Source organism: Heliconius melpomene, chromosome 4 (genome assembly GCF_056956725.1).
Source record: "Heliconius melpomene rosina isolate 202511_hmr_F chromosome 4, ASM5695672v1, whole genome shotgun sequence".
Classification (NCBI taxonomy): Eukaryota; Metazoa; Arthropoda; class Insecta; order Lepidoptera; family Nymphalidae; genus Heliconius; species Heliconius melpomene.
In genome coordinates, this window is record NC_140392.1 from 8,402,052 (window position 1) to 8,413,888 (window position 11,837).

General features: G+C 34.1%; 1 protein-coding gene across 1 annotated transcript; it reads right to left on the minus strand.

Moving 5' to 3' along the window:
- Positions 1-855: 855 nt before the first annotated feature.
- LOC146539645 (carbonyl reductase [NADPH] 3-like) lies at positions 856-1,841 on the minus strand. The gene has a single exon (XM_085208303.1). It carries the CDS (start codon positions 1,810-1,812, stop codon positions 922-924), a length of 891 nt encoding a protein of 296 aa, XP_085064429.1. The 5' UTR covers positions 1,813-1,841; the 3' UTR covers positions 856-921.
- Between the last annotated feature and the right edge of the window lie 9,996 nt (positions 1,842-11,837).

An 11,837-nucleotide genomic window follows, 5' to 3' on the forward strand; every position in this document is an offset into this window, starting at 1 on the left:
TGAGAAAGTTGGAAATAAAAATAAGTTAAAGATATCTAAATATTTTTTCCATATAGATTGAACCCACCCCATGTGCATTGAAATATTTGCAAACATTTTTATATTATGTACGTTTTTTTAATAAAAAACTAATATATATTTAAAAAACTAATATATTATAGTACAACTAAAGTATTTAATGCAAGACGTCAGCTCGCTTACAGGTCGTAGGTAAGACAATACCACAACTGACAGTCCAATTATCCAGTCGCGATCCGCAATGGTCTCTGTAGTCTGTTCTGGATGCGATAGTCGTTTTTACAGAAATGAGGAGCAAAAATAATTGGTTCGCTACAGAAACTTATCGGCTTTTTTACTAGCAACGTTGAAAGTTGAAATCTTTGCTTTTATTATTATTGTATAATGAATTGTCGATGGCGTATTTTTTACTGAATACATATATAAATACTTATTAAAATAATTTATATCAATATTATCAGCTTCACGCTGTATCACGCACATAGCAGGGTAAGCAGAGGGAATAGTATTAAGATGCTTTCCACTAAATTCCAGAAGTTTGCGTTTTGAGTGACAGAACAGAACGCCACGCTTTACCTTGAAATGAAAATGTAAATTCAAATAAATATTTCAATTTCTCGTGTGGGAATCGAACCCGCAACCAGTCGAGCGTACAGTCACACACTTATTAGCCAAGTGCCCTTCGCCATCACTGTCCTCATTACAAGATTAGGTATAGGAGTACTCAATAAATGTTGATAGGAATACTGATAACAATAGAGAATAAAAGATATTGTGATTCTGTTACGTATTTATTTATGAGATAAATGAAGCTTCCTTTGAATGACCACCACCAATAAAAAAAATATACTTTTAAATATAAAATTGTTTACTTTAAAGCAATAACATTGAAAACCAATACTATTATGTCTTCGATACAGCCTCAAAATACCTGTCCACCTCTTCCTTATCCTGGCACTTCAATTTAACATTTGGATCAGCCCAATCGACTTCAGTTTTGTCATACCATATAAATTTCCCCTTCAGAGACTGGTCGCAATCTAACGCCAAATAAACGGGAGCTTTACTCGATTGATCAATGGAAAAATCTCCATGTTGCATAGTCATGTCAGTTTTAACAGAACCAGGATGTAATGAATTAATTGATATATTTCTGCCTATTGTGGCTTGTTGAACTCTGGTTAAGGCACATATAGCAATTTTTGATATTCGATAAGCGAGGAAAGAAGTGGAAGCAAAATCGTTTTCATTCAATGTCTCATTCTGAACTGATTCCAAAAACCAATCAACAAATTCATCAATATCTTTGATTTCCAAATTTTGTTTAGTAAGTCTTTCAATCCAATAGGTGTTTTTTAAATTTGAAATATGACCACAATCACTAGAGATGTTTACAACTCTTGCATCATCGCCTAGTATTGGAAATAAATATTCTTGAATATTAGAAAAGCTTCTATAATTTACATCGATAACACGTTTAGCGTCAACATAAGTTGTCTTGTTAAAATCCTCCGGTGTAGTAGCAGCATTGTTTATTAAAATATCTATATATGAATATTTTCTTACTAAATGTTTGGCAAAATTTTCTACACTTTTTTTGTCAGTGATATCCAATTGGTAGAAAAATGGAAAGAATCCTTCTTCTTTTAGTTTTTTTACAGCTTCTTCTCCTCTTTTTATGTCTCGAGCAGTTAAATACACTATTTTAACTTCACGCCTGCACAGTTCTCTCACGATACCGTAACCGATTCCCTTATTAGAACCGGTCACAACAGCAACTTTGTCGATCTTCATGGCTCGACAGCAGCGCTCGACTGAAGGCTATTTGATAATAATATATCTATTTATGAGTATGACTCATTCTTTTGAATTATCTAACATTAGATTATGATAAGAGAAGTGTAACATTAGATTAATATATTGTTTAATATGATTTTGAATTATTTTCAATATAAATAGCAAATATATTTTTTTGTTTTTGCCAATATATAGAAACACTAGCGACCCCCTTGCGGCTTCGCCCGCTTTAACTACTGGTTTATTCATGTAATGTATGTTTGCAAAGCACTTAAGATAATGTGAAAATTAATTAAATCCTAATGCAACCCGCATTTTTGTAGTTTCAATAAGGATTTTCCAATTGTTTTGCACAGCAACGATTTTTTAGTAGATACCGTAATTTTAAATCTGTGCTACTAATCTTTTCAAGTACTTATTAAAATATATTTAAATGACTATTTTAGATAATTAAATGACTATTTTTAAACGGAAGAAATTATAAACAAAAACCTACCTACTAATAACTGCTACAAAAAATGTGAAACCAAATATATCGCGCTTAAATAATACATTCAACTCCAATTATCCAATACGTGCAAACGCATCTAAATCTTCGTTGCTATAGAGGCAGGCGGGTTTTCTTTTTTCGAGCTTGTGGTTAATGCTGAAGGGGGTATTCTGTCCCTGATGAAAAGCAAGCACTACGTGGCTGCCTGTGAGGAAAATTAAATAGAATGCATAGGCCGGGAATCGAACCCGGGCCGCCCGCGTGGCCGGCCAGCATTCTACCACTGAACCACCGATGCGTGTAAGGCAAGCGGGCACGGCGGACGCATGGCGAGTGGCGAGCCGTTTCGCAGCAAGGATTTTTTTGATATTGTAACAACTTCTAAAGTACTTATTAAAATGAAAAACAGTAAAAAACATTTTTGGTCTACATTAAATGGCCAACGTAACTAATATACTTATTTATATGCTGAGAGTAAGGGATAAGTGAAACTTGAGTAACATACAGCTGATGTGTCAACGGCGGGATGTGTCAACAATTAAATGCGTTTTTCTGTAAAACTATTCGCAATTTCGAAATATTGTAAAAAGCAAATTTTATCTTCGTTTAACGTAGAAAATTAATAAAGTATTTTAAAGGATAAGGATTAATACCATTATGGAAAAATATCCCTCACAATAAAAAATATATTGAAATTATTATTTTTAGACAGAAAAATGATCACCACACGTTATTCTTAAAAGATAAGAATATGCTCTCGCGGACTTTTTTGTAGATCTTATTAAGAGGAACAGTACATTTTTTTCATGTAGTACTTACCATTAAAGCAGCGCATGCGCGAAAGTGTCTCAACGGGTAGGACTTTATACACATTTATCGTATTTATGTTAATTTACATAAGAATGTACAAATAATAAACTATATATAAACCTTCTCTGAGAAATTCTCGACCTAATGGTGAAAACCGCATCCAAATCCGTTGGGTGGTTTAGAAGAAGAAGAGTTAGAAAGTTCAGACAGACACAAAAAGCGACTTTGTTTTATAAGATATAGGATAGGATAGGATGTTACTTGAATATCAACACCCTTCAATATGCTATGCCTCGAAAACTAGGCAGAATTTGCCCCTAATATTTGACTCCCTGTGCCTAACCTGCTATGAGGGAATAAGTGTCAAATCACTCAACTTTACCACGACCACAAGTTAACATTTTCACTTTTCAACTAAATTTTAGTATTTATAATGTAAATTTGTGTTTATTCCAACATTATATTAAATTCGTGTAAACATAACTGGCGCGCTAATTGCTTTGTACAATATATTTGCTATATTGATCATTAACATTGTTTATTTAACACTTCACGTGAACTGTTTACTATTGTTGGATGAGTGGCAAACTCAAAACCTCTTGGCACTAATTTTCTATGTACCAGTCGTGACGCAGGATACGCAGAGGGAACCTAGGAACCTATTATTAATACACTCCTTTCCCATTAAGAAACTTCCGTTGCCCACTTTACGTCAAATTCTTCAAGCATTGCGTGTTGAGTGGCGGAACTCAACTCCGCGCTTCGTGCCAAAGCGTGAAAATAAAAACATTAAATATTTCATCTCCTCTAGTGGAAATCGAACCCACAATCTATCACCTCTCCAGGCGCAAGCTTTTACCTCTGCGCTACGACTGGCCTCAAACGTTCTAAGTAAGGACGAAGCACAAAACACACATCATCCTGCAATATCCTTACTTTATATATAAATAGAATTGAAATCTAAAATCAATAATCCAAAGTAAACTAACTGTTTACTTCCAATGAATGTTAAACGCTTTCATAATATTAACAACTTGTTTACCGTACATACATCAGCGTAAGTATCATTGAGTTCTCCTTTGTATAATGTTACGCAATATATATGTACCTATTTCAAATTAGAATTAAGCGGAAAGTGGGGAACGGAGTGACTTGACTTAGGCGGAGGAAACCTATTCGTCTGCCTATCCTGCTGTGTGCGGGATAGAGCATGAAGCTGTTTTTTTTTTAAAAAAACATCATGGCTGTAGGTCTACCGGAAGTTTTTATAAAATGAACTACAAATATAAGTTTGTACCTTTTGGTTCCGTTGACTTAGAAGCTGGACTTTTCTGTGCTTAAATGGATCTTAAGCCTAAATAAGTGATCCTATGAGGCTTACTTTTTTTCATTTTGTGGTACGGAACCCTAAAAATAATCATTGAATCATAAAAATTTTTTCATGGATATCGTGTTTGCATCTTTTTATGATTATGCAATGAAACGCAAGCGATTGAATGTTCTGATTGTAGCCAATCTACAATTTTTTTTTTCTTTAGAGACTTGATTGGTTTTTATATCATTTTTTATGTTTTTTCAAATCAATAATTAATTTTACTATTTTTCCTTATAAATAAATAACTAAAAAATAAAATTATTCTATGTAAAGTTTATCTCCAAAACTAAATCCATTCCAAATCCATCCAAATAATAATTTCCGCTAAAAATAATCCACAATCATCGCCCATAATTTGTTAATTTCACGAAGCGAACGTGCAAAAACAACTACGTAACAACATATTAACGTCATTACCACAGCAAATAACTTCATTAATCTCGCTCATTGGGCGGTAAGGAAACATTTCTTCCTGAGTTGGGAATAGTGAAGGTACATTGTGTAAAGTTGCTATTGAGTGTTTTTTCTGGGTCTGTAAACATACGGAAGCATATATTGTGGCTTTTAGACTTTTTTTGTCAATTAATTAGTCTGTCATGGCGCAGAGGTTCAAATATGTGTGCGCGCATATAAACGAGGCAGGTTGTCGGTTCGACTACCACTCGAGGATTTTTTTACGCTCTGATGTCGCTACCCTAAACGGGATTTTGATTACATAATCGGGATTTTAAAAACAGTACCAATTCTTTATTATTATGTGGTGATTGCAACAAATTAAAAACCACCATACTATAAAGGGATGAAGAAAAAAGTTCGTACATATATATTTAAAAAACTCCTGAATCGATCTTAAATAACCGTATTAGTCGAATTTTTATGTAAAACAATTATGAATTCTTAATGAATATAAGTATTACGATAATATGATATCATTTCTTTTTAAAATTACATTAGAAATCACAAGTGCGCTGCAAACATTAAAAAAAAAACAAAAAACATAATACTTTAGTGCATTGATTAAATAATCATAAAGTTCAAGCGGGCGAAGCCGCGAGCAGGTTGCTAGTAAATATATTCGCGACCAAATATATTAACGCCCGTGTATTAAAAAAAATCTATTATTATTTCATTCAATAAAAGACCAAAATTCATCGATGCTATATATGAAGCACATGAAAGTTTGATGCGATCACCTCTTATCCAATAGACAGACGTATTGCATTGTTTCATTGACATTTACCAGCTGAATTTGTGGCTGAACTAAATTTGTATTGCTTTTTTGTTGGGAGATACCGATGTCATTTATAATGTAGAAAAGAGTTTATTTTTTACATATTTTATGTATAAGTATTAAAAAATAGATGTTTAATTTGTATGTGACAAATTATTGATATTTAGATATTAGGTGATTTTTTTGTACTGAAATAGGCTTGCATTTGGTTGTAGTGGTATATACTGGACTAAAATTAATATAATTTTATATACAACTCGCTTTAATTTGTATCAGTTCAACAAATCCTTCCCCCAACTAAGAACCGAACGAACAACAATAGAATTTACAATCAAAAGCTTTGCTACTCATCTTAAAAACTTAAAACGACTTTTACAATTCTAAAACCCCCATTGACTTGTATAGCAACTGTTCCAATGAATGTCATAAGCCAACGTTTGTAGTGAACACTGGAACAGGAAATGCAGGCAAATTGCCTGGCAGCTCTTGAAAACGTACTGTGTACTTGTTCAAATATCGGAATCGATAGGCTATGTTCGTAAATACGGCTTCAAATTCATTTGTAAAATGGAAAGCATCGATGTTTAGTCTTTTTAACCGACTTCTGTAAAAGGAGAATCAATTTGATTGTATTTTTAAACGGTTTTATTTAGCTCACCCCGTTTGTTTGTTTGTTTGGGTCAAATTTAGTAATTGAAATTTAACCCTCTTCCCGTTAACCGATTGATCTGAAATTTGGTATACGCCTTTGATTCTGGTGACAATACAATTATCCATATTCAATATTATTGTGAATCCAAGATGGCCGCCGCTACAAGATGGCGGACAACTTAGTTTTTTTCAATCCCATCAATATGGATATCAAATGAAAGGGCTTGTCAAGTAGAATTCAGTGGACTATACAAAATCAAAATCCAAGATGGCCGCCACTATAAGATGGCGGACAAGTTAGTTTTTTTCAATCCTATCAATACGGGTATCAAATGAAAGGGCTTGTCAAGCAGAATTCAGTGGACTATACAAAATCAAAATCCAAGATGGCCGCCGCTACAAGATGGCGGACAAGTTAGTTTTTTCGATCCCATCAATATGGGTATCAAATGAAAGGGCTTGTCAAGTAGAATTCAGTGCACTATACAAAATCAAAATCAAAGATGGCCACTGCTACAAAATGGCGGATAATGTAGTTTTCAATCCCATCAATATGGGTATCAAAATAAAGGGCTTGGTAAGTATAATACAGTATACTATACACAATTACAATATGAATCTCCCACCTAAGTCAAGATCTGGTATCCTGTCGAGGACTGTGTGGCTATAGGGTGCCTAAAAATGATACGTCGCTAGGGGTACCACCCAAGGTAAAAGGTAAAAGCGCGCCGAGAACTGTATGGCACTAGGTGGATAAAAATGATATGTCGTTAGCGTTTTCCCCTCAAGATTCAGGCACATCTTGTTGTACATAGCCTTGTCCCTCTATTGGACCTCTGGGGGGGTCGTTCGTAACATTCTTATTAAGTATTAACCTTGCAATAATGAGACATCGAGCCTCATTTCAACGAATTGAATAGCATGAGAAATAAAAACTAAAAACTTAAAAATAAAAAAGTATAAAAAATTTTTTAAGTTAAACGGTTTTATATTGCAGATAAATGTACTAAAAGCTAAAAAATAATTTCATAGAAATTATGATTACTAAAATAAAATCGTGGGGACACTTGCTACTTACCACTAGGTGGGTGAAGTCTCACGCTATGTCTTTCAATTGTAGATATTGGACGTGCCCCACGATTAAATTTTAGTAATCATAATTTCTATGAAATTATTTTTTAGCTTTTAGTACATTTATCTGCAATATAAAACCGTTTAACTTAAAAATTTTTTTATACTTTTTTTCTTTATGTTTGTTACCTTAGAGCTTTGGGCTGGGTAAAAGTGAACCTATTTTGATTTTGATTTTTTTTTTGAAAGCTGGTGCTTTCCTTGTAATCACATTTGTCTAGTTTTGACAATGAGAAAATCACATACGTCTTAAGTCAGTTTTTTTGCCTCTAACCTATCTTTAAAATGATATTATTATTAGAAAACGAAACTAATTTAGATTAGATAACAAATAATTGTGTAGTTCAAGCGGGCGAAGCCGCGAGCGCGTCGCTAGTCTTAATATAAGAAAATAACTTTACTATTTTAAAATTAAACTAGGGCTCGGGTAATTATGTACGTGATATAATGAAAATAAACGTAATAATGTAAAAATATCGTTTTAGTATGGAATATAGAGTTGATAGTGAATATTAAATGTGAACTGAACGCTTAAGCCGAATCTTTTAGTTCTGATTTAATATTCCGTTTTTGATGTAATTTTTAATATTTTTTAACATTAATAAAATGCTTAGTGCCTTTTGTTAATAAGTCCATTGTTTTGATATTGTCTATTTTATTTTATGCTAAATATCAATTATTTTGTATGAGAGAACACTATACATTTTGTTTAACATATAACAATTTTTTTAGCTTCACGCAGTATCCCGCAAATAGCAGGGTAGACAGAGATAATCTATTGCTAAAACACTCTGTTTTCTGCCTGAGAACTAATTCGAAATAATCACTGTCAAGTCGCGCGCCTTATTTGATATAAAAAAAATGGAATGATTTGCGGGAAAATGCAAATAATGCATTCCTCCCAATTGGACATCGAACCTACAACCATCGCGCTTACAGACGCATTTTTGTACCCCTGCGCGACGGTCTAAACATTTACTTATACTTTTAGTTAGCATCTAGCCATAGATAATTAGGCGTAAAATTAATTTAACTAATTATCATCCCAGTTAACTGATGATACAGTGTCTATCAATTACTGGAGGAAGTCGAGGGTGAACTGCGGTTAATGCTAATTTCATTTCTAATCATAATAAGCTGTCAAAGGACGAAATGAATTTCTCATTTATTACTGAAAGTTTATTTTTAAAAAACTTAACTTTCCATAATCAAAACCTAAAGGGATATACAATTACGAACTTTGGCAAGAACCACTTTAACATACAATCCCGAAATTGGTGCAGAATGCTCGATGGGCGAGTTCGACTTGCTTTTGACCAGTTTTTATTTTACAATTTGCAAGAATAGAGGGGAGAAATATGAAACAACTCTGGTTCATAGCGATACCTGTCTACTTGCAATGCTACCTTTTGGAGGTGACATGCGCCAGTGCGTCCCCCATGAAGAGATTGATGACAAACACAGCGTTGGTTACTGCCACCTAACAGGTCCAACACGCCTTATACGCAATGGCAGGAAGTGGAGGATGGAGCTACGTGGAATATAAGAAGATGATATGTAGTAAGGCCTAATATTGATAGTAGCCAGCCACATAGCCAGTCGAATTGATAACCTCCTTTTCTTATAGAAGTCGCTTAAAAAAATAGAACCTATTAACATATAGATATGTATTATTTTAGTGTATACGTCTGAATTTTTACCGAAATTTCTGTCATATTCGTATAGTAAGTTCTAAAAAGGCACGAAATAAAGGCCAGGCAGGTAAATATTGCTAATAAAATATTCCACCAAGAAAACGATTCCTTGTTTTTATTTAATCCGTATAAAATACGTAAACAGGTGAAGGGGATGGAAGAAATTTCACGTCCGCACCCCAACACAACCCTCTTTCAACAGAATATTTGAGTGCCTAAAGGAAATCCTTTCATTTGGCCTCACAGTAATTACGCTTAGTGAGCCTTTTCTAAAAATCCCTAATTTCAGTGGAGAAATAACTAAAAGATTTTTTTGGCTATTTGAAGCCTTTAAGCCAACTTTTTGATCAGATTGCTATTTTTGTAATAGAATTTTGTGTAAGATTAGAAATATAAATATATATTAATAATAATAATAATAATAATAAAAACATTTATTGCCATAAACAACATATACACATTTAACAAACAAATTAACAATTTAACAAAAGAACATTATGGCAAAAGGTATAACTCAGCTAAATGATGCTTGAGTTTTTACTCTCAAGCATCGCTGTTTTTCAGTTACACCTTGGATCACGGACAAACAGACTCTCACAAAAAAGAAAAATAATAAGAATAGAATTAAGGTATCCGTTCATGGGTGTGTGCGTGTGTGTATGTGCGTGAGTGTGTGTGTGTGTTTGTGTGTGCGTGTGTGTGTGTGTGTGCGTGCGTGTGTGTGTGTGTGTTCTTATTTGTGCCTATATACACCTTTACATCCGGTTTGGAATAAATAAATAAGTTTTAATAAGGAGAATAAATCATACATCAATAATACTAGTACACTAATTTGAAATTTCAGGCCTAGAAATAATATTTTAAGCTCTTTTTATCCGTGTTATGATTTTCTGCATCAAGTTGCCGTTTTAGTAGTGCGCTTTTGTATTTATTCTTAAAATTAGCTGCACTAATTTTAACTCTTAGGGGAGGCGGTAGGTCATTCCAAATTCTTGCTGCAGAAAACTTAAAACATCCGCGATAGCGGGATGTGTAATGTGGGGGTATATTCAATAGGTTCCGGTTAACTGGCCGAAGGCTTCTGTTACCATCACTAGCCCAGGTGAGCTTTTCAAATAAGTACTGTGGCTTTTTATTCCACAGAACCCTTTGAATAAGAGACGCGTATTGCACCTCCATTCTTGCACTCATATTTAGTATACCCTTGCGGTTTAGATAGGGTGTTATGTGTTCTCTTCGTGGCACGTTATAGCAAAACCTGATACAAGCGTTTTGAACCCGTTGAATAGCCTTTAGCGTGTACGAGTTTATTCTAGTACTGAAGACAGAACTGCAATAATTAAAGAGGGAAAGGACAAGTGAATCCACAAGTTTGAGTCGAAGGTCCTCTCTTATATAGGATCTGATTTTATACAAGGTTTTAAGTTTAAAAAATGCATTGCTAATCTTGGTGTTGATGTGCTCGATGTACTTCTGTTGAGGATCTATTATTAAGCCAAGGTTGCGAGCGGTTTTCACGAGTTCAATCGCCGTGTCGTTAATTTTTATCTTTCCTCTAACTGTTGTAAGCCTTTCCACTTGCTTCTTAGTGCCCAATAGTAGCAATTGTGACTTAGATGGATTTAGGAATAGTGAATTTTTTGTTGACCAATTGGATATGCGCTTCAAATCCTCATTTATGTTCTGGATGGCATTCTTGGTATCTTCAACTTTAAAAGAGTAATATAGTTGGGTATCGTCAGCATACAGATGGTGTTTGCAGAAATGTATGTGGTTTGGTAGATCTGCTGTGAATAACGAAAATAGTATAGGACTTAATAAGGACCCTTGGGGTACCCCACGCTGAACTGTTGTCAAAGCAGAATATCTTCTTTGCCCGTCATTACCATCAGTAACGACCATTTGTTCTCTATTTAATAAAAATGTCCTAAACCACTGGCAGGTTTCCTTTGAAAAACCATAGCATTCCAACTTGCCTAAGAGTAGCTCTGGGAGGAGGCAGTCAAAAGCGCGTGAATAGTCCAGCAGGATCATAATTGTACTCAGACCCTTGTCTGAAGCTTCGCTTATATCGTCAGTAATATTTAGAAGGGCTGTTTCGGTGCCATGGCATCTGCGAAATCCGGATTGAAATTTAGGTACAATATTGTTGGCATCTAAAAAGGTTAACATTTGATTCAGTATTGTTCTTTCTAGAACCTTTGACAAAACAGGTAGGATTGATATTGGGCGAAGGTCTTTAAGCTGTTCAACACAGTGCTTTTTAGGAATAGGCCTGATCAGAGCACGTTTCCAAGATGTTGGGTACGCTAGAGTTTCTATCGATTTGTTGATGATATCAGTGATAATAGGCAAAGTGACATCTAAGGTGAGTTTTATCATTTCTATATTTAAATCATCATGACCTATTGCCTTAGTTTTAATGTTATTTATTATTTTAAGTACCTCTGATTGTGTTGTTGTTTTTATATTGAACAGTGCGCTGGAATTAATTGCAGGAACACCTGCCCCTTCTATATCACAGTCATTAATAGGTGGAAGATCGAGAAAATGAGCATTGATTTTATCCGGGTCATTAATGTGATCAGGAATATTAATTATTGCATTTTTGTTAGGCATCACTGTATTTTTTAAGTTGTG

Coding starts and splice junctions, on each gene's coding strand:
- LOC146539645 (XM_085208303.1), bottom strand. CDS start 1,812: ATGAAGATCGACAAAGTTGCTGTTGTGACCGGTTCTAATAAGGGAATC.